At 44.5% G+C, this 24102-nt stretch overlaps 1 protein-coding gene across 1 annotated transcript in view; it reads right to left on the bottom strand.

The window, feature by feature from the left end:
* Positions 1-12281: 12281 nt before the first annotated feature.
* Positions 12282-24102, bottom strand: part of LOC149353348 (nose resistant to fluoxetine protein 6-like) — a 63285-nt gene continuing 51464 nt past the window's right edge. The window contains exons 12-15 of the mRNA XM_089577331.1: positions 22470-22590; positions 19634-19820; positions 14888-15030; positions 12282-12467 (exon numbers count right to left, since the gene is read on the bottom strand). Coding sequence (XP_089433457.1) covers positions 12282-12467; positions 14888-15030; positions 19634-19820; positions 22470-22590 — 637 coding nt within the window. The remainder of the gene's footprint in view (positions 12468-14887; positions 15031-19633; positions 19821-22469; positions 22591-24102) is intronic.

Here is a 24102-nt window from a genome sequence, read left to right as displayed (position 1 = left end):
TGCTTGAGACTGAGTGATATTAGTTCATATCAGCTGCAACTATGTCATATTCTCAGTTTAGGATGTTTCCCTCGCACGTATGTAAATCCAGATGGCAATTGCCCAGTGAAAGCAAATTATATTCACCTGAACTATAGCTAATCTACTGCCTTCATGACTGTAGCAAAAAAAGGTTTAAAGCTCCTTCAAGTAAGTGCAATATTAGTACAAGACGCACTTAATTTTCATTGAAAGGTATGATGGCATTTTCATCAAGCAGAGAGATACAGTAGGGATTAGAACTTCAATGTGGGACATGGGTCATATGGTTACTTGGTCATCACAAAGCTGAACTTTTCTTATTAAATAGCAGTAGAAATAATTTGCTTATTGCTAAGATGTCAGGTTGAAAGCTCTTGACTTTAGTTGTTATCAAAGCTGCTGAGGCAAGAAAATTGTGTAAAGCACACATTTTACCCCATTAAAGGTGAAGCATAGAAGAACATACCATCAGATGAACCTGTGCTCACTGAAAAAATAATGCAGAAAGTACAATAAGAGCCAACAGCCCCTGTAAAAGAATTTAAAGGCCCAGATTGCAGTATAAATCACTCAATCATTCATAAATCAATATGTTCAGAACAATCCTTGCAAAGTTTCAAATCAGGTTATTTACTGAGCAGAACAAATAAAATGTACTGCACTCATTCTGCCCACACATTTTTGAAAAGGCATGAATGAATGCCTGACAGTGTAACAGACCTCTTAGCTGTTTTTCTTCCATTCACACAATATTAAAGATTACAAACAGCCTGACAATTGTAGATACATAAGGGCAAACTGTGCAATTACTCCTACCGGAAGCAAAAGAATCAAAACAAGCAAAAGCTACAAGAAACAATTATTACAGGTACAACATATACAGATTAATTTTTTTCTTTTTGAAATGTTAGTCATACTGATCCTAGTGTATCAATAATGAGAGTGTGATTTTGCAAGAAGTGTGCTATAAAGTAGAATTGCTTTTCATGATATAGATTCTATTGCGCCGTGATTATACATTGTCAGCCTCACCTTATTTATGTTCTTTCCCAAGATGCCATCTTGGAAAGGCACTTTCATTTAACTTGCACGCACACACACACACACATCTTTTTCACTGCCAGAAAACTGCGCATGGTAATGTAGCAAAACACTTCAGCAGCTTCAGCTGCCCCTTAGGTTGTGCACAGATGGTACAGTAAAAAGCTCTTTGTGTGATCCACCAAAGCTGTCAGGTACATATATGCCAGTGAGCTGCCTTCCTGTACCTAGCTAAATTTTGTGGTTCCGCAACTTTCGATGGGAAGTGAATTTTGTTGAAAATTTTCATATCTAAAAATGGTGATGAGTAATGTCTGTTTGTAAAAAAGACTGGAAAGACCTAGAAACAGGAATATGCGAACACTTGGTGACATAAGACAGCTATTCAAAACACATTTGAAACATTCTTCAAGCTATATTGCCCACATGGAAAACATGTATCATATCTGAGTTCTAATATCGTTTTTTTTCTCATGGATACTAGAGTCAAGGATTTCACATTAAAGAGCAACCACAGAATCTTCCGTAACGTGACACAAACATACCATAATAAGCTAAGCTACCACTATAGTATAAGAGAATATGCTAGAATATTTGATTCAGTACACATATTCCATTGAATTTCAGCTGCAGGAGAGAGAACCACAGTTAAGTAAAATACCACTCTATCTGTTGACCTTTGAAATATTCCCGAAAGAGATCATTTTTTTTTGTGCGTTAACTGAAATTCCATTGTCAAAAAATGATTTAAGCATATAATTTGTTTTCCTGCAACTAATGCATTGCTGACTCAAAGTGTACTTGATCTGTGAGCAAAACTGTGCTGTCCATGCACTGGAAGACCAAGCACCTGAAGTTATCGAGCTGAAGCCATTAGTGATTAAATTTTTTTAAAGAGTATGGAAGATAAAATAGAATCCAGCAGTTTACCAGCCTCTATATATTGGCAGTTTACCACCAGGTTCAATTTGGTTATTTAATTTAATAATGAACGACTATACAAAAAATTCTCAGGGATAGCGAAAAAGGGAGTTCAAAAGCCAAGCAGGTACAGTTTGCTTGGTAAAATCCTATGTTTCGTCACATCGAAGATTTTCTGAACACTGAGAAAAAAAGCGCAGTTAAACAATTTGTCAAATGACGAATACAGCTCAGCTGCAAATTTGTCAAGAATTAATGCAATGCCCCTTATTGTAATATTGCCTTCCTGATGATCAAAAAAAATAGAGAATGTTAAAAAATCTTGTCATGCATTCAAATAGGAATTTTTCTAGTATTTGGGATGGAGTCAATAACAGGTAAATTGGTCAGTAGTTCTCAATGCATTTTTTGCCTTCCCTTTAATAGTGGCCTATATCAAAGCTTATCAAATCATGACAGAATTTTCCTGAGACTGTTCAGTCAAAAAGAACGGAACGTTTGCAAGAGCATGATGATACCATGGTAGCAATGAAGTGGGCATATTTCGCCTAAAAGTGCACTAACCTGGCCAGATCCCCCTTTGAGAGCCTCACAATGTATGTTAAAGCAGGTGAAAGTTTTTTTTAGTGCGCAAGTGGTGTTGTGTTGTGTTACTGCCATTCTTTTTGCAAGCCTGAAATATTGATTGAAATTATCAGCTTTTTATGATGGATTATTCAGCAAACCATCAGTGCATTGAGACACCTTATTTCTTCCATGAAGGGGTTAATCTGCGACACCTTTGCAGGGTTTTTTGTTTAATTAATAGTAACTGTAACAATGATGATAATGCTTTGTAAGCATTAAAACAACTCTATGTCTAAGAAATGCTTCTAAAATACTTCAGATGCAACTGCAGCACAAGCACTCACATTCGCATCAGGGCACAAAATAATCTTCTTGTGACAACATGAGAGGATCTCTTTTGCAGCCTTCCTATTCCTGACGAACCTCTCACCAACCCCCAACTTCATTCTCTTCAGTGCATCCTCTTAAGATACACACCTCACCCCTGGCCATTTTTTTGTCTGCCGCCTCAGAGCTTCCCCTGCACGCCCCATTTGCTATGATCCCTATGCTGATCTGGAACGTGCCCTCTTTTCCTGCCCCATCATCATCATCAGCCTGACTTCGCCCACTGCAGGACACAGGCCTCTCCAATGTCTCTCCAATTATCCCTGTCCATTGCCAATTGCAGCTACCGTATCCCCACAAACTTCTTAATCTCATCCGCCAAACTAACTTTGTGCTGTCCCCTGCTATCTGTTTGCCTTCTCTTGGAATGCACTCTGTTACCCTTAAAGAGCAGCGGTTATCTTGCCTTCGCATTACATGCCCTGCCCAAGCCCATTTCTTCCTCTTGATTTCGACTAGGATGTCATTAACCCGAGTTTGTAACCTCACCCACTCCGCCCTCTTCCGATCCCTTCATGTTACACCTGTCATTTTTCTTTCCATAGCTCGCTGCGCTGTCCTTAACTTAAGCTGAACCCCATTGCCTTTCAATTACAGCATTACCCTTAGCATCGGACAAGCTGATATGGACCAGATGGCTCTGGTGACACTGGCACAAGATATCCACAGCGCTTCATGTTGCATCATAATAAATCTGTTTCTCTTTCTCTTTCAGACTCACATGCAGCTGCTGCAGCATCCATGCATGCGTGTGTTCCTTAATTTGAATGTGGGTGTTTGTGCTGCAGTTACATCTGAAGTGTCAAACAAACTTGCCTGAAACCTCGTTTTCCTCTTAATATATTTTGTTTACTGGTGATTATGTTGGAGTGCCTGTCTATTCTTTAGCTTGGTGGGTGCCATATATCAACTTTCTTCCCTTTGTATAAATTAAATGGATGATTTGTTGCTTCACCCCACGTCGTTAAATAATACTGCTCATTCACCTACTTCTTTTTTGTACCGTATATAGGACAGTTGACCACTTGCTTTTGTTCTGCTGTTCAATATGCTGTAATGAGTATGTGTGTGCAGTTTATGACCAAGTAGAATGAGCCCATGCTTGTCTATGGTTTGGCTTTATGCGGTTTATCGTACGTCCCAGAGCGACTAAGGCTATGAGGGACACTGTAGTGGCGGGCTGTGGATAATTTCGACCACCTGGGGTTCTTTAACGTGCACCGACATCGCACAGTACAAAAGGCCTCTAGCATTGCGCCTTCATTGAATTGAGGCCAACAAGACCGGGACCAGGACCGCATCTTTCAGGTCAGCAGCTGAGCACCACAACCCCTAAGTCACCATGGCGGCTTGCCCATGCTTTTCATTCAGTGTTTCGGTATATACACTGCATTTGCCATCACCTGTTGGGTCACCTTGTCAAGCCACTGACAGCAGTAGCTTTTTGTGGCTGCTCCCTCTTTGCATGAAAAGAAAATCCAATTTCAATTTAAAGAAATTATGCGTTAAAATATTTCGTTCCATCACCTTACTTATCCACTCTCAAGGCTCAAGGGCATTATTTAGAGAAATGGGTGAACAGAACAAATCAGTTGCAGCTTTCTTGAAGGCGATGTTATTGACGATCACAGTGACAAAGGCAACAAAGTAGTTCCAGTCGTTACTGGTGTGTGGAAAAAATGAATATATGACATGCGAGAACACAGACTTTAAACATGTGGTCATTATGTGATGAAATATAGGGCTCATTGTAGTGCTCGTGAAAAGCTAAAAATCCAGAGGAAAGAAATAGGAGTTGTAAAACAGAAAACAAGACTGTCTGTAGTGTTGCAACTGAATAGTAAAAAGAAGGAAAAATTATAGTAAAGCAAGAGAAATATCAATATCACTCCCAAATTTTAACAAGAATTGCAGACAATTTTAGAATGTGTGGTAAAATAACTATTTTGATTAAAATTTAATACCCGCCTTTGCTGCTCTGCCAATGCTAAAACTGGTAAAAATTTTTCTCGAAACATGCAATACCTAGAAGCACAATTTGAAACACTTTTTGCATAACGTGTCCATACCTCTGGATTGTAAAGTTGAGATTTCGGGGCATGGTCAAAGTTGCCTACCACTCATATTAATAAGACAGCAAGAGCTGAATTACAACTATGCAACATTAAAATGATCATTAAACTGCAAGATCAAATAACCCCAGTTGAAGGACTCATCATGCTTCTGCAAGGTTCCAGTGGTTCTCGCTAAGCTGGTGCCAACAATACATGATCCCAGCTCTTTGAACAGCACTTCAACAAACCTTGTTAGCAGAAGCACGAAGTTAGCAGTGCACAAAGTGCCATGAAATTGCGGCCGACCATGCTCACGTCGAGGACCTCATTTCAACAGCAACTAACATACAGAAATATCTACACAGTAGCAAGATTTATTACAACGAAAAAAGGGTTTTCCTTGCTGCTAACCAATACAAAGTTGCCTATTTTGAGTCCTTGTGACACTTACGGCCAAGTGAAATGTGCCTTGTGAATTACTTCTGCTTATATGCATTGCTTACAAGGTGAGTTATTATTGAGAAAGTTGACTTAGAATTGAAGAAAGCATATCAGTTTGAGTAGTTTAAGCACACAAACAAGGAAGGAAAACATGGGAAATGAGCTGCAACCAATCAATTTATTTCCTGGCTGAAGCACTGTACACAGGAAATGAATCATTATTAGTATGGCTTCAATGCCAAGCAATACTGCAATTAAATAATAAATTCAAAAGACAAGCCAGTTATGAAAGTTGTTCACGTGCCATCATGTCTATGCTATTATAGCCGGTACCCTAATCTCTTAAAAGACGTTCAATCTCATAGGTAAATGAATGTGTCTTAAAGGGGGGGGGGGGGGGGGTATACTCCATTGCCACGCCATCTAGCATTACCTACTGACAGATTTAAGTATTCCCACAGAACACCAATGCAGAACACCAATAGTTTGTAATGTCTTTTCTGCCACCCATATATTTCTAACACAAAATGTGAGTGGATTCAGGCAAGACAGCCTGAGAGAAGTGGTACAAAACAATTGAGGATTCCGGACCTGCTGGCCACCTTTTTGACGTTAATTGTGGAATATATTGTGGGCTTAGGGCACAACTGCTGTTAGCTTCGGTGCATAGGGCACACGTCGTGAAGTTTCCATTTTGCCTTAATAGTAGAATGAAACTTTGGTCACTGACCATGTCGAACATGTTGATTGACATTGCAGAACCCTAACAGGTTGCTCGTTCAAAATGAAGGACCGGTCATGAAAAGGCAGCTCCTTAACTAATCAGGGCAATGACTTTGCATATGCCTGGTGAAGGTTTCCCTTTGTTCTGATGACTGTCTTAAGCATCATCTATATTATAAAGGACTCCAGGTGCAGCAACTGTTCGATTCCTACTGACATCACTGCGACACTTTCAGATGCCTGGGTATGTTTCTAGCTGTCTCCCCGATGTAGACCGAATTAATCGTCGCAAGGTAAACGATTCCAGGGAACTTCGAACGAGGCAGAGCATCTTCAACATTTCAAAAAATCCCCATGCAATTTACTAGTTAGAACGTGGGCAATATTCACCTATTGCCTAACACCTGCCCTTCGTCTGGAATGTACAGAGGGCAAAACGCATATCTAGAACACGCTCCGAGTGTGTTTCGGAAGTCACACGCGGTAACTAGCGATAAGACTTGGTTAAAAAGGGTCTAGATGTAAACATGTGCTTTTAAACTCATAAAATTTCATCGTCATTTTTTGCCTTCTTGGCCGCAGCGGCTTTGGGAGCTCCGGAACACACAGTTTGGTTGTTCTAGGCATGTGTTTTGCCCTCTGTACAGGGTCGTCAACTTGTACGAACACGCGAGTGCGTGGCCCCACTCTGGAGGGCCACTGCGCACGACACGGCCGCGAGTCGAAGCGAAGTGGTAGATGACGTGAAGCACCACGTTCAGGTCCAACTTCTCCTGCGCTACTTGGCTGCGATGAGCGGCCGTGAAGGACGCAGTGGCCCTCCAGAGTGAGGCCACGCACTCGCGTGTTAAGGGTGGACGACCTTGTACATACGAAACCACTGCTCGCTTCAACTAACGAATGCCTCGGGGACTGCAAAACCACCGTGCCTGGATCGTATTTATGACCCTGGTCCCACGTTGTAATGAATGTCGCAAATCAGGTTGAATCACACATATGCCTACTCGCACAACCCATAAATTACGCGAAATGAAAGCGTATTTATGTCGATTAATTATACCAAGATTTTCCGGAGAAAGCTGGAGTGTCTTCCAAGGCCAGTGTGCACAAGCGCGAGCACCCAAACAACGCAAGCACACAAGAGTCCTTTCACAACGAATCAAGCGATCAGAACGCGCCACGCAAAAGCCAAGGTCACATATACACGGTGAGAATGATGCAAAACGCCTGCATGACTTTACCACACCGCCTAAAATCCAAGCGCAACCCCGAAATCACACGTCCACGCGTTGACAGAGGCGGATCAAACAAGCAAACGATGCAAAAACGGCGGCTCAAATCCCGTCCGCCAACAATAAACGAAGCCAAGGCAATCCATGGGTGAAAATAACGCTTTGGGCCGGCTTTTCGTTATTTCCACCGGGTCGCAATAACGCTTTGGCTTGGATTTCCGTTATTCTCACCCGGTCGCAATAACGCCGGCCGTCAGTCAGTCAGTCAGTCAGTCAGTCAGCCAGCCAGCCAGCCAGCCAGCCAGCCAGCCAGCCAGCCAGCCAGCCAGCCAGCCAGCCAGCCAGCCAGCCAGCCAGCCAGCCAGCCAGCCAGAGCCAGCCAGCCAGCCAGAGCCAGCCAGCCAGCCAGCCAGAGCCAGCCAGCCAGCCAGCCAGAGCCAGCCAGCCAGAGCCAGCCAGCCAGAGCCAGTTAGCCAGCCAGCCAGCCAGCCAGCCAGTCAGCCAGTCAGCCAGTCAGTCAAGTCAAGTCAAGTCAAGTCAAATCAAATCAATCAATTTTTAGAGCTCATTTTCTATTTTCGAAAATTCTGGTCGCGTATCCTCCTGATTCGGCGTTCATGTCGACGGGATACCGCTGCTCAAGCTTGGAACACCACTGTAGTTTTCGTCCCCTCGATCGATGGTAAGATTCCATTGAATTATGAGCTGCGAGCCTTACTGATACATTTGTATCACTATCGCTGCAGCCGTCTTTTGAATCTCTAATATGAGGGCACAATCTGCGTTTGACGTGTATAAATGTCCCGAACAGCTCGTTATTTGAAGTCCTCAAAAATTAAATGAACCCAGAAATACGTGTATAATTGTCCCGAACAGCTCGGTATTTGAAGTCCTCAAAAATTAAATGAACCCAGAAATACTTTTCAGCAAAGGATGCATTCCACATTAAAGGGCACTGTTTCATGAGTATGCGCCAACAGGAATTTTTTTAATGCACTTTGTTTAAGCGGGGTTATCGGGAATCAAAATATATCCTTTACTTTATTTGGACCTCCCATTCTCTCATGTTTATCGGCATACTCGAAGCTATAGCCCCCTCTTCTGCAGCCCCGCTCAAGGAAACGCCATTTCTGACGTAATCACGACGTCATTTCTCTCTCTTTCACTTATTTATTTCGTGAGGCAGCTGTCTCCAGTCATAGCGCACTTGATTGGCGGCCGCGCTTCGTCTGCTCGCTATTCTGTTCGGCTGCATTTCCTACGTTACATGGTGTATTTAAGAATAGCCGCTTCGAAATCTGTACTCATAGACGCGTTATACGAAGAGAGAGCCAGTTTTAAAAACTCGAAGGAATGATGAAGCCAACTGTCTAGCATGATGTGGAGGTGAAATACTTAGCATAGATGCTCATGACAGCCAAATATAACGACTGGGCGAGTTTGGCTACTATGTTTAAAAAGTGTTGCAGGACCGCTGTAACGAGCAGGATAACTTCACTGTAGAGAATCTAATCAGTGTTGAACTCGGTCATTGCAGTCACAATTACCAGGATACCAATTGTCTTTTTTTCTTTCTACACATTCTAATGACTGGGCGAGGCGTCGTCATGGCAATCTTATATAGTGATGATGATATTCAGTTTCTATGGCCCAAGTGCATTTCTGGCCAAACAGCACCAAAAACAAGGCGATTCAGTAAAACGTTTGTCCGTCTCTGCAGGTGTTTATGTGTTCATGCTATTCGCGCTGCAGTTATGTGTCAAGATAGCGAAAATAATACCGGTCTTCAAAAAAGGCGATCCAGCTTTGCCAAATAATTATCGTCCGATTGCAATTCTTCCTTTTTTTGACAAAATTTTAGAAAAACTAATTGAAGTAAGGTTGTCTAGTTATATTGAAAAATTTAACATATTGACAGATAGTCAACACGGCTTTCGGCGCGGACTATCTACAGATACTGCAATAGCGTCTCTCATAAATTACGTTAGGCTAACAATTGATAAAGGAATGTTCTCAGGAGCAGTTTACATAGATTTTAGCAAAGCATTTGATTCCATTGATCACTCCATCTTGTTTCACAAATTGGAATCTTATGGTATCACTGGACCTCCCCTAATGCTCTTGAAGAGCTTTCTCTGTGACCGACAGCACATAGTCTCTATTAATGACCATACATCTAACATAGCTTTAATTAACAAGGGTGTTCCACAGGGCTCAATTCTTGGCCCTGTATTGTTTTTACTCTACATTAATGATTTACCATCCTGTTTAAAGAATTGCAATAGTATACTATACGCAGATGACTCTACCATGCTATCATCGCACCAGGACATTAATCAGCTGATTCTTAACCTACAGAATGATCTTAATTCTCTTGAGCGTTGGTGCCACATTAACCGCCTGTCCGTGAACGTCACTAAAACTTGTTTTCAGATTTTCCATCCCCCTCAGAAGTCATTGCCCATCACACCATTTCTATACCTCAATTCTGCTGTTATTTCACCGCAAGATCGAGTTTCTTTTCTTGGTGTTATCATTGACCCTCACTTAAAATTCCATCATCATGTAGCTGAAACGTGCAAGAAAATTTCTTATGGATTACGCGCACTAATTAAAGCCCGAAGCTATTTTCCAGTTCAAATTGATTATCTCTTTACTACGCATTCATCCACAGCCACTTAAACTACGGTATCTCATCTTGGGGTAACGCCTGTCATATTCATCTCTGGCCTTTAATAAAACTGCAAAAGCAAGCAATGCGCATCATAACCAATACCCCTCGAATGTCACCCTCCCGCGTTTTGTTCATAGATTTAAACGTTCTACCTATCTCGGCCCTTTATTTTTACAACCTTGGTATCCTATTCTTTAAGATTCTTCATCATTATCTCCCGCTAAGCATATTTTCTCCCGGCACGATCATGAGCAACACCGTCACTCGTTTTGCGCTGCGTAATAACTTTTTACTACCTAAGGTCAGAACTAACTACGGGAAACAATGCCTTCATTTTTCATCCGTATCATTTTGGAATTCTTTGAACATAGACATCAAACAAACTAATACGCTTTCTTTATTCAAGGTCAAACTAAAGCTTTTCCTTCTTAATTTGTGATTTTTTTGTTATGTTATTGATTCTATGTATCGCGGCATCTGTGAGTGTTTTATTTTACATTATCGTGCATTACATTGTTTGTATTTAAATATTTCAGTAACTAATATTACACTATGTGCCTATATTTATTCTGTTTCGTCGCTAATTAATGTGTTGTGTATTTTATATTATGTTGCTTATTGAAATTTATTTTCATGGGAGGTCCCGCCCGCGGTCTTGTACCATGGGACCTCTCGCTGTATAGAATTGTAAATTTTATTGTATTACTCAATAAACTTTCAACTTCAACTTCAAGAAAGTCGCCAACTTGCCAAAAATCGCGTTTTACAGAAGGAGACTCTCATCACAGGCCAGTGACACCTTACGGATTCACGTCCGACTGCCTTTGCGGCAGGGAAACAGAAGAATGATGACGAGACGTGCACAGTAGAATCTGAGGGAGCGGAAGGCCAAATGATGCGCAAGCCGATCCGTCCTTCCGGACAGACCGCTTATAGCTCTCTATACGGGAACAGACAGGCGTAAGCACCGTAGGGGAAGCCTCTACTTTTCGCTTTCGGTAATATGCATTCTTTTTGTCTCCGGCGGAGGCGCAATGCGCTATTGTCGGATACAACTCAATAACGCAGCCGCAAATGCCCCTCAAAAGGGGCCTTCAAGCCAATGGCGTCGACCGATTCTGGTGACCTCGTGGTTAATCCTTTTGTACCTGCTGCGTCACTCCGCAGTGGGTGACAGATGAATGGGAAATAACTATGGTTTAATCGGAACAAGCGCAGTGCCATGAAAATCGATCGATACCATTGGCTGGAGGATCTCCTTTGACTTGCGTCTGCCGCTTGCATTGTTTTTTTTTAAATTTTGATTTCCTTTTTATTTATTTTTTCTCCACTCCTTTCTAATCACACACCTACTCACTAGCACACACTTGTAAGGCAACGCATATATACTAGCTAGTACATCTTTGTTCGACAGGAAGAAACGCTTTAGTGGTCTGTTGGTTGCGTGCTCGCCTCACAATCTGAAAGTCTTGGGTTGGATTCCCCGCACCTTCGGGAGAAATTTTATTTTTCCTTGATACCACGGGGATGTCATCTAGGATTTTTGGGACCACAGCTGCTGGTCAAGGAAGACACCGGGTTTCGTTGCCGACGAGCTGTACAATGCTTTCGCGTTAATAAGGTGGTTTAATGCTCACCAGCATTCCAAGAGTGAACCGAACTCTGCACTTAAAAAAGTACCACAAGATAGAAGTGCACGTTACGTGACTTTAAGGTCCGACGAGCGATTGATTCTTCCATGTCTAGCAACATTTCGAGCTGTGATACACGCCGTAGTGGAAGGCTCCGAATTAATTCCCACTTCCTAGGGTCCTTGAACGTGCACTAAAATACCAGCGCATGACCGTTTTGTGTTTCTATCCGCCGCAGCTGCAGTGAAACCCATCACCTCGAGCTCAGCAGCAGAATGCCACGGGCACTGACCACGGCTGGTAATGAAACTCACTTCAGAAAGACTCTTCGAGACATTTAACTTTTCCCTTCCTTTATTGGTCTCGCGTGACAAGTAACAAGAAAGCGATGGAGTTACATTCAATAACTTATGCGCATCGTGAGGCGTGCATCATGTTTGTGAGTTGCCGTCACCGAAACAAACAAAAACCGTACTTTGACCTGAAGATGTCGTAACAAATGCTGAGGAAAGCGAAGTAACAATAGTAGTCCCCTATACTAAGCGGGGTAAAGCAGCTCGGGAAAACCTTTTCTTTTCGTTCTGCGGTCTCAAAGCTTTGAACGCTGCTCCCCGTTCTCGACAGGCGACGGTTTAGCTTCAGCGGACGTCTTGCCCGCGTCGGAGTCTCGTTCGAAGAGGAATTTCTGCAGGTGCGCCACCGGTGCCTCCACGCACAAGTGCAGCAGCAGTCCGAAGATGACGCTGAACCAGTAGATCCCGACAGAGGCGCTCAGCTACGCCGTCCAAAGAGTGCGTTGAGGGAAAGGGGGTGGGAGGAAAACTAATGTCAGAAAGCGTCGCGTGGCACGGATGTCCGCAATGGTCCAATGAGCCCTCCATTCTGAATTACAGAGAATGAACCCTGATGGCAATGAATGCGTTGGGCTCCAACGAAACTGCAGCCCACCAGTGGCGCGCTGAAAGGAGTGGGCCGTTTTATTTGGCTACGTTTAAATGTAATGGGGTTCGCAGTTCGTTATTCTGCACTTCGATCTATTTGGCTTGTTTCAGTTGCAAAACGATTGCGAGCTTGAAGGGCTACTGCTATATAAAGCGCACAAAGAAATTTGAGAAATATTTCGTCTTAGGGGCGAGCTAGATTTATAAATAAGGGAACTAGGTGCGCTGTTTCTGCCTGCAGAAGTCGCCGAGGAGCAACAGTTGGAATAAATTTCAAAGATTGACGTTCATGTCGCAAGAAAACTGCCACATTACCATTCTTCTTCCTTATAGCCAGAAATCTTGACTATTCCTTTCCATCGTTATCCGGTATCTCATACTAACGGGTTGTGCCAAATTTAACGCAACGTCATCTTACACAAAAACCACTCAGTTTGGGAGGGTTCGGACAGTTTTCCTCACCTTGCTAGTCCGAAATGCCCATGCGCAATGTTTGAAAGGCTTTCACTTCCTCTAATAGATTTCAAGACTTGCTTATGAAATTTCATTGCGGACAAACACATATCATCGCAAAGAAGCCAGCTTGTTGATGAAATATACCGTTAGCTTTGTATGAAAAGTGCTGCGAAAAATTCGGATAATCCAAGTCATATGCGGCACCCAGCGAAATAAACATAAACTGATGGTTTTCCTGAACTGCTGTACATGAGCAAGAGTTGTTGCCGGGCTAGTTTGTTATTCTATTGAAAAGCCATAAGGAATTGCGTTAAAAACACGACACGAAAGACAACTGTGTCCTGTCTGTGCCTTCCTTTCTGTCGTGTTTTTAGTTCAATTACTTATGGCTTTATTGCTGCACATCAGCTTATGGCTTTGCGTTAGACCCCGTACGCACAAGTATTTTTCTGTAATTCTTCATGGAACAATCGTTCAACATGTAGTAGTTTCATGACTGTTGCTTTTTTTTTACAACGTTATGAGGGCAGACTTAGGCCTTCATGTCAGGTTCTCTTTACGTTAGGGGTCATCTGATGTTACTGCGAAAATAGTTCTGAAGTCGTTAAGACCAAAATGTTATTTTTTTCTCTGTACCTATCTATGCTTTAAGTGTTAGCTTTTGAAGGAGCTGGCCGACGCCGCTGATAAGCAATGCCTCTTTATTTCAAGGTGTGACTTATGTAGTACACCACACCTACGGACATCTAAATTTTTTATTTCCATTTTTTTTTGCGAGTACCTGAAGCGCAGTTCTGCAAGCATTCACATGCCGATATTTATAACCTTCTTTCATAATAACATTGCAAAGAATGGTTGGTTTATTAAAGACCGTAATACATTTTAAGATGTCGAGCATGCAGCACAAGACGTCTCCAGTCTACCCCAAACGTTTGAGATAAGCTGGCTTTGACAGCAAGAGTGGCAATCTTAACACGAATGGCGTGGCCTCTAGTGTCTGTGTCGGACAAACGTTCCCTCATCTAAGGCCATACTGACGCAATCAGCAGGAATAAAGTTATTAAAGTGTCATAATTTGTCTCGCTCAAAAATTCTCGGTATATTTAAATGCATTATTTCGGTTCGTTACCTCCAATTTTTTTCCTTCATGGGCTGTATGCGGTGGTTTAGCTTGCCGCCAATTTCAACACTTCAAACATGTACGACGCAGAGCTTCGAGTATTGCTAGCTTTTATTCATTAGCACGAACGGGGCTTGACTTCTATAGTACTTAACGCATCCCTTATGGTAGGCAACCTGGATGGAATGACTAACATGAGTAATGAACTTCAACGCGCCGCGCTGCTTACTACGGTGCACGCCCTAGCAGAGGACTTGGGATTATCTTGAACCGCCCGAGGTCCTCTAATGAGCTAAACAATCTCAGTAAATTCGCGTTTATTTATTTCGTCTTCGTTAAAATCCGAACGCCGTGGCCGGAATCTTGCCCGCGACATTGCGTTCAGCAACAGAACGTTGTAGCCACTGAGCCGCTGCTGCAGATAGCTAGGTGAACTTGCAATAAGTATTCATTGCGCTGAATTACAAGCTGGAAATTTTTCTACGGTATACCATTCAACGTTTCTCATTCATAACATTCGATATTACACAGGAAAAAGCAGTCTACACAAATACTTGGGAACTACATGCAGATGCATTTTCTCTCCATATTGTGCAAACAAGTAAACAAACCAAATTCAAATGTTCCCACCGAGACTTCGCAGTAGAAGGTGACCAAGGTTCCAAATTAAAATCATACCTGAAAAAACTCGCTGAGCTCAAAGTTTGTCCTCATGTTTCCCGTGCGAATGTAGAACATCGGAACGTGTGTAAGGTAAATGCAGAACGTCAGTCTTGATAGGGGCCGGAACGCGCTCCACGACATGAAACTGTTGAGCCAACCTGCAAGCACGGTGATCACCATATCAGCATTGCCGAAACGCTGGTGAGGAAAAACACAGGTCCAGAGCGGTGGACGTTCTCTCGCTACTCTTTACAGGTAACCAGTTGCATGGCAAGATACTGTAAATAAGTTATTGCGGGCCACAGGAGTGATCAGCCACATTTAAGAGGGAAGTACACGAGTCATATCTGTAATGAAAAGCCGAATTTGAGCCCTTCAGTCTTCCTACTTAATGGCACATGCGGGGCTCTAAATTGCATGGGGGGAAGATAGGAAAGCGCACACAGTCAAGTTTTTTTTTTTTTTAGGAGTGACGGTTACACTTTCGGTCAATGTTTTGTCCCAATATTTTTGACAGCTGATAAATTGGGCACATGGGACGAACTAAAGACGCATTCGAACTAGACACTGACCACAATCCATTTTTTTTTTCTGCTTGAACTACATTCTTTTAAGGGTGGCAGAGACCTCATTTTTGTCAGAGCTGCATCTTTCCATGTGCGGTGTTGAGCCGAGGTTTAAAGCCATCTGGCGGAAGTATAGGAGTGCGCGACTGAAAGCATGTTGTTGGCCACTTTGTAGAGGAAGCCAGATAGTGATTTTTATTGCTTCTAAAGGAGTAATAAGCTTGATGATTATTCAGCTTTTCATGTTTTCACTCAGAACAAAAACTTCTAATCAGAAGTATCTGCATTATTTGAAAAGCATCTTGATTCAACAGTTCTAATGATATTTTATCTGTTATAGTACGGCATTTTTTTTTCACATGCTAAAATAAAATGCCGTGTAAAATATATACAATTAAAAACATATGACAACCCATTCGAGCACCGCGACAGCGATGTGTTTATATGCGAGTTTCACCCAGCTTAGCAAGCTGAAGGTAGAGTCACTACTTAGCTGGAGGTCGAGTCAATTTATCAGCAGCTGCTGAGAAAGTGGCAGACGAGCGCTGGAAGCAATATTTACTACAGCGACCCTTCCCGCTTTCATATAGACCAGATTTTTTTACCCTCACACGCAGGCTGCGGGCGCGCTCCTACTCTCGACACCAGTCGCCATCTGTCGGCGCGCGCGGCCCGAGGGACTGCGGGTCGCGCCGGCGCCGCGCGTAAAACGCATGTTTACGTGCTCGCTTCTGCCGTTGTTTGCTCCATCAGCTAACGTATGAGGGTGTGTGCTGTGCGTCACTACTCACATTTTCCCTCTTCCAGACAGTACTGCGGTTATCTTGTGCGCAGTTACTCGTTAACGTGACCTACGAGGGTAGTCGACCAGGTAGTGTACGGAGTGGAAACCGTCACTTCTAAGCAAATTTCTGCGCTGTCGTGTCGTTTGTTGTCGCCTTTTACGTGCGATATCATCTATGATAATTTTATGCATCAGAATGTAGATCTATTGATTTGACTCAGTGGAGTAGTAACTGGAGAGGCGAGCTGCAGACTGAAGGTTGTCCCGACGGAGCGCGCGTTTTCGATCACAAGTACGTGTTCGGCATCCTTGCGCTGAGCTTGCTCTTGTTCTCATTAAACACATTTCATGCACAGGATTGTAAGCACGACCGCTACCGATTTCAGCTGCTTTTTCCGCACGCATGTCAGAGGGATCTGGGGGGTAAAGGTTTATCTACAGTATCTTTCTGCTGTTAGTATCTACACTAGTTTGGTTTGGTTTATTAAGGTTTTACGTCCCAAAGCGACTCAGGCTATGAGGGACGCCGTAGTGAAGGGCTCCGGAAATTTCGACCACCTGGGGTTCTTTAACGTGCACTGACATCGCACAGGCGCAGGCCATGTCAGTGCACGCATCGGCTGGCGCAGGGCAGGGTTAATTGGAGAGACATGGCAGAGGCCTTTGCCCTGCAGTGGGCGTAGTCAGGCTGATGATGATGGTGATGACATCGCACAGTACACGGGCCTCTAGAATTTCACCTCCATCGAAATTCGGCCGCCGCGGCCGGGATCGAACCCGCGTCTTTTGGGCCAGAGCCGAGAGCCGTAACCACTGAGCCACCGCAGCGGTGCGGTATCTACTTTATTCATAGGAAAATACTATGCGCGATTTCATTACATTTTCACACTTAGCCAAACGGCTACGCAACGCTCTCACACGCGGCGAGAGCTCCTGGATAAAATAACGCGACCTCGGACCTCAGAATTAGTGAAAGCTGGATTAGCTGCTCATATCTATTCAAGCTTTGATAAATTAAGCGAAAGTACGTTTTTATGCACCAGGTTGCATAAACCATGACAAAATTTATTTTCTGTAGGCGCTGCGACTCAGTGGGCTCACAGCGGTAATTTGTTGATAAACTGGCGCGGCGACAAGAAAGCCGTGTTTGTGGAGGGGGGGGGGCTTTATGTCCGGCCGGCAGGAAGGAGTAAGAGTGCATGGGAATTGGAACTGCATGCTAGGCGCACACCTAATGCTTGATATTGAACAAAAGTTTCTTTGCGGTGGAGCACCAAGACGGAATTCGATATCAGCACGAGCGCGTTCTAAGCGCCGGCACAATTAACCTGAATGTCAAACTAAATGTCATTAAAAGGCGTCAATGTTATCGCTTTGATAACGTAAATACTTCCTGCAACACAGCCACGCAGCGGAAGTATGCTCGACAATGTTTTTTTAGCGCCCGAAGCGCGGATATAAGCAGGCGCCGCCGCGGAACTGCCGCAGCCCCGCAGTCCCCAAAGAAACGCCCGCACCGCGGCGCGCCAGTCGGTGCAAAATGGCCGCGCCCGGGAGAGGCTCAAAATTCTGGTCTATACCCTGTACCGGTTTTTGAAGACTGCGTAATAACTTTTCTTCCGAGATTTACAGTCAGCTCAAGGTGATGGTGGTGAAAACTTTGCTATAAACAAAGGAGCTTGGGACACGGAGATTCCTGGGCCCCCATACGGCCCCACTGCACTCTAACGTTTATGTCCAAGAGGCTCATGACGCTGGCATCTCGGCCTGCGGCAGTGGCTTGCTTGGCTGGGACATCGGAGCGCAGCGCGGTCTCCCAAGCCTCCGAAGTGGTAAGGCGCTGCAGGCCTCGCGGAGGAGGATCCGCCGGGCAGAGGAAAAGGATATGGTCGAGGATAGCTCTGGGGTGGTGGCAGAGGGCAGGGGAGGGGTTTCTGTGGACTTAGTGATAGCGCGAGCGTGTGTAGGGTAAGGGTAGGGTGCGCGTTAGGAGCCGCCTCCAAAGACATAACTGTCGAGGGAGGGATGGGGTGGGGGGCAGAGCCAACGCGCACCTACGAGTCACCATGGCTTTGCTGCTGTATTGGAGAGGTATCGGATACCTGGACCGTGCAGTGCGGACCGCTGGCCCTAAGAATTCCGCCCAGTGCTCTGTACGAACCTCATTCACTCCTGTTTTTTGCTGTATGATAATTTACAGTTCTGAGTATTTCTTACATAGCTTCAGTCACCCCTGCTTGCGCCAATAGTTAGGTTTTCATTATGGTATAATAAAGACTTTGAATACGACGGAAGCAAGAAAACGAGCTGAAAAAAAATCATGTTTTATTTGACTGGTTTCGGTTTGCTTATTCTCTTTGGTTTTTCGTCTTTGAATAAGCTTTTCTCAACTTCTGCTAACTTTTTCCCTATTTAGTTTTTAATTTGGACTCCCACCTCCTTTTCCTTCTGCGGCTGCTGGCCCGCGGGAGACAAAAATGTGTAAACGCTGCCCGCATGGTGGGGTGAGTTTCTGGTTCATAAACAGCGCACGAAAAACAAAGACGACAGAACACGAAGTAGACGACGCAGTGTAAGATCCGTGCTGTATTGCATTACGAGCTGCGGAACGCCAAATCTATATATCGCACGTATGTAATTGGCGCGCTCTGACGTGCTCTGACGCGCTGCACTGTGGTATTGAAGAGGCGTACCTTGCCTGCGTGCGAGCGACGCAGTTCCGACTTCGTGCGCAGCGTAAAACACTCACGAATTTTCATAGCCTGGACGGCAATGCAACAGATTCGCAGGAACTGATTCATGGAGCGTGATGCGCTTTCGTAGTTTGTCGGTTATAGATAGGTGCTCAGCCCAACACTTATCGCAGTGGCAGGAAAAACCGGATTTATACTATATTGTGTCTAGTTGGGTTACATCGAGTATTAATTTGTCAAGTGAGACAGTTGATATACTTTAGGGCACCTGAGTTGGAGAATGTGCGGGGCGCAAACCACACACGCCGTTTGTGTTCTTTCGTCTCTCCTCGTCCGTTCCTCGCCAGATGCGCACGTACACGCGAGTGTGTGGCCGCGTTTTTTGGAGCGCCAGTGCGTCCATCCCGGCTGTGCATAGCAGAAAAGTGACAAAGGCGCAGAAAGACCTAGGGTGGTGCTTCGCGTCGTCTACTGGTTCACTTCGATGCGCGCCGTTACGGAGGCACACTGGCGCTAACGGTATCGCATGTTTTTGCAGAGAGGAGGTGAAAGGGGATTAGGAAAGTTAGAATGTGAAGAGCCAGGCCTAGAGCGTGTTTAAAATGTGTTTTCTTTCCATGTCACATACGGCTTTGTGTTTTCATTTTTTAAGTAGTGGCTGTGCGGTCACGGCATTGAAAGTGAGGCTGAGAGGCAGAGGAGGCCCCCGTTGACGCACCTCCGTATCCTGTAGCGCAGGCGTAGCAAGGCCAGAGAAGAGCCAGGCTCCAGAGCAGCCGGTGAAAGCCGCCGTACAAAGCATTCACGGGGGCGCTGGGTAGGTGGCCCCGGTTCCAGGGCACCGTCACGAACATCACGAACGACGATAGCGCCAGGGACAGCAGCCACAGCGCCATCTGCGTCCACTGGGCCGCACAAACCGAATAGGCTTCAGAGCATGCTTCAAGGGCGAAATGAGGCAAGCGATATAATTATTTAGTCGGGGACCACGCGTTCTTGAGGCAGAGGTCTTCTCTACCACTCCCCCGTCTCTTTTCATGCTTAGCAGGCCACGATGTCTTGTCGTGTGTATTTCACGACAGTGTGCTCACCACCTTCTCCTACTGCTCGAACTTCTTCCTCCCCACTGGTTCGAGTGTCTGGCCTCGGCGTTCAGCGTGGAACAGTTGGCGCCTGCCAGCTTAGCGGATAAAGCACCTGCAGGTTCTTGTTTAGGCCGTTATAAAAGTCCTGTCGTCTCTCCCTCTCAGCACAGTGCACCGGCATTTGTGTGACACTGTTGGCGACGCTTTGAATCCGCATTTATAATCCGCATTTTTAAATGAAGTTTTGAATCCGCATTTACGAATTTATATTATGTTAACTGCTCAAATGCTGCCCTGCACTCGAAAGAAAGAACGGCCAGAACCTTATTCACTGTATTATGGCACCCGTACATGGAATACTACACTTACGGCTTGCTTGCCAATTTTTGGTGGGGAGGCACTGATATGAACGCTGAGGTAGTCATTTCGGTTTTGAATTGTTTGCTCATAAAATTACAACCCCTACAGACGGAGTCAGTATGGGCCTTATGCGCTGGGGTTTCAGGCGTACACTTGGCGCCCTTTGTGGTGAATAACGCAAAAAGAGTCTGTTCTCGCCGCGCCTTTTGCTAGAGACTGCCATTGAGCCCGGCGATGTACCCGTGAGTGCTAAGCTGTAGGATGCGGTAGAACAGCCACAACAATATAGTCGGAAACTTCCAAAGGTGGAACCTTATCGATTTCCGCGGAAGTCTTAATATAATGAGACGAGAAGACGCTGAATCAAAGCGGTACGGCGTGCAAGGTAGGTAACCGTTGTTAACCTAGGCGCTTTAGTGCGTTCAAAATAGCACAGAAGAAAAAGGACGAAAGTTCAGAGTGCGTGAAGTTTCTTAGTTTGCTTTATTCGTCCTTCGCCACCGCTGATATGCATGTATTATAGAATTCCGGAGTGCCCAAACATCTACCGTCGTCAACCGCTTCTTTTAGTGGGGAAGCACTACTCCACGAGCTTCAACAGGCCCACCGAGTTTGTGTGAAGCTTGATCTGGAGGGTGATCTTGGCAAAATATAAATAAATAAAATAAACATTGCCGCGACTGGGATTCGGGCCACCTCGACGGCACGAACAGATCAGCTTCGCTGGTCACTGCACGAGTGCACTATGCTATCACCGCCGTTTCTTTTTTTGCATGGAAAAATTGCCGCAGAAGAAAATCTGAATGTGCTCATGCCATAAAACACCAAGGTGCGTAATATGAGCCTACCATACCCGCACGCCTCCACCTTCGCCGCAGTCGATCACGCCTCGTGTTATACTGCAACACACTCTCGCGCTGTTGTACAATCTGCAATGTCGTTTTCATTAACTAATACTGCTGTCGAACTAATATCGTCGCCAGACGTGTCGATTACACAGCGAAGCAAAACAATAAGCCAACCAGGCTAAATGCATGCTTCCGCACGTCTACTCGGTTTAACTACTTTGGAACCGCTGCCACAATTTTTTTTTTTGTGCAAGCGTTGCGTTGCTTCGCGTAAGCTAGCCTAGAAGATAGCGAACAGCGCTAGCATACGATAACAGTAGGAAGGGAGCGAAGCTAGCTTTTCGTCCCTGTCCCGCATTTCTAATGGTATCCGAAGGCCTTGCAGCGCTAGCAAGTTCTCGAATGTTGTAGACGCGCCTAACGGTCACAAATGTCTACCTAGTTCCGCACTACTGCCTTTAAAGGACTGTTTTGCTGTTTTAAATCGCCTGGTGCCTCAAAACAGCACCCGACTCTCGCTTCGCGCTCCAGCCTTCGTACTAGTCGCTCGAGACCGAACAGACAGAAAATGATCGAATTTATCGTTGCTGGAACACAGTTTAGCAGAGCGATGGCGCCCACATACACGTGCACGAGGCCTACTATACAGCTACATTGCGAGCTAAAACGGAGCACACGAGTGATGTGCAGATTCAGTCATGGCGGGCTCTGACAGCGCATGTATACTCATCGTAGCGAAGGCACAGGTGGCACACGGTCGTCATATTTTTAATGCTCGCCTTATCAGCGGCACTGGCCAAGCAATGCTCATTTCAGTAGTCCGCGTGAGCGGCGATTTTGACACTTCGTGCCATAATTTATCATTGCCGTTCACCTCACCGAAAGCTATCGCCTGCTAAAACCGCGGTGCGTGCTGTTTTGCCGCGCTTTTTGCATTGGCAATAATGGAATAACATTCAGACATATTCCTCATACGCGCGCCGTGGCTAAACTTTGTTTACGAGTCGCGCTGCTGGTGCGCACACCTGAAAGTAGAGTCGTTTTTATCAGGCCAGTGATAAAGCAAACATCCAAAGTATTGCCTAGGTCCACCGATGTACCGCGATCTGCTACAGTGAACCTCTTCCGCAGTGGCCCAGCTGCGCCCGCTTAGTGGCGAGTGCGAGCTCATCGGGGCCTTCTACGCATGCGCAGCTGGCGCCGCGAGGAGCCATTCTCTAAGGTGTCTGGTGGTCCGCCAAGGAAAAACCAAAGTCCTTACGCGGTTCAAGGCTACTGATGTGTGGCTGACAGACAGGTACCCTGCCAAAATCCCAACGACATAGGACACCACGTGGCAGAATGGCCTGACGTAGATGTACTCCAAATGGGACAGGCTGAGGCTGCACAGAAAAGGGTAGGGTAGTACGAGTACGTTCAGTATCGCTCTATGAAATTTTAAGTCCCTCCAACCACATCAAAATGGTAAATAGCACAAAAAGAATACAATACCCAGGTTGACAACAACACTTGAAACAAAAGTCGTGAAAGAAGTAAAAAAAAAGTGCGCAAGACATGCAACATCTATAATGCAACTCATGTAGGAATAAATGGTGTATTAATATTCAATATTAATAATAATATGATAATAGCATTGTGCTAATGCGCCAGACTGTCATGCCAAAGGTACAGAATTGCTGTTCAATCCTTTCGAACCAACAAACAATTCTTTCATATCCATTTCGATACCATTCCGAACATTTCAAACTCGAGACCACCGTGTATTAAATATTCTTTTTTTTTTGTATTTCAATGAAATGTCTAGCATTTATTTAGGGCATAACAAATGAATTCTGATTCAAAAGGGAGAAAATTTGGCTGCAAACAATCAAATTTGTAAAACAAGTCAGTGACAGCTCTACTATAGTCAGTGATAGTTACAAATTCATTCATGAGTGATAGTAATAAAGGTTTATAACCGGCAGTTAGTGTTGGGCAATAAACATTTGTTAATGGCGCAGCTGTCAGTTACAGCTATAAAAAAGATTTTGTCAGCAATTTGTGATACATAATTAGTTTTTATAATTATTCTGCATATTTGTGTTATTCGATGGCTGTTATCTTATTAGGAATTAGACACGTTGTTGACAGTCCCATGTTTGTATATTAAATAATCGCCGTTACCTTTCCTAGTTATTTAAATGTTATTTAACTTCCATTTTGGTGACATTTGTTGCCGAAATAGTTATTCGTGCAACTTTATCTGCGTCGAGGCTACAGATGATGCATGAGCTAGACGGTTTCCGCCATGAAGACTCAACCCTTGCAATAATTATACAGGACAAACAAATTAAGTACAAGACCTCAACTCTTTTCTACTCACCAAAAACATATACATGTGGAAATGAAACATGCTCTCATGCATGGCAGTGTCCACGTAAAATTCCTTTGCAAAACAACTGTAACACACGCGCTACAAATCGAGTTAGCCGGCTAGAGCAAAAACGCGCTAACATATGGCACCGAAAAAAAAAACGAAAAAAATGGCTCCACCAACGCTTGCAAGAGTGCGCACTGTACAGTCAGGATTTCGGTTACGGGAAGACTAGAGCACGTGGCCAAGCCGACCATTAGCAGAATAAGCAACAAATTCCATGTGCTAGCAGGTAACTTTGTCCAGATTCCCACATTTCAGAGTATTGTGCAGCTTCATGAATTATTACCATCGTATCACAGAAATCTTAGCTGTACGGTTTTGGTTTGGCTTGGTTTATGGGGTGGTTTAACGTCCTAAAGCGACTCAGGCTATGAGGGACACCGTAGTGAAGGGCTCCCTCCCGGAGGATGATCGTGAGAGAGACAATCGTGTGAGTGACGGTTTTTTGGTTGTGTGCTGCGCGAACGTGCTTTCTTCA

Source organism: Amblyomma mixtum, chromosome 3 (genome assembly GCF_055824585.1).
Source record: "Amblyomma mixtum isolate Tamu chromosome 3, ASM5582458v1, whole genome shotgun sequence".
NCBI lineage: Eukaryota > Metazoa > Arthropoda > Arachnida > Ixodida > Ixodidae > Amblyomma > Amblyomma mixtum.
This window is presented reverse-complemented; position numbering and strand designations above follow the sequence as displayed.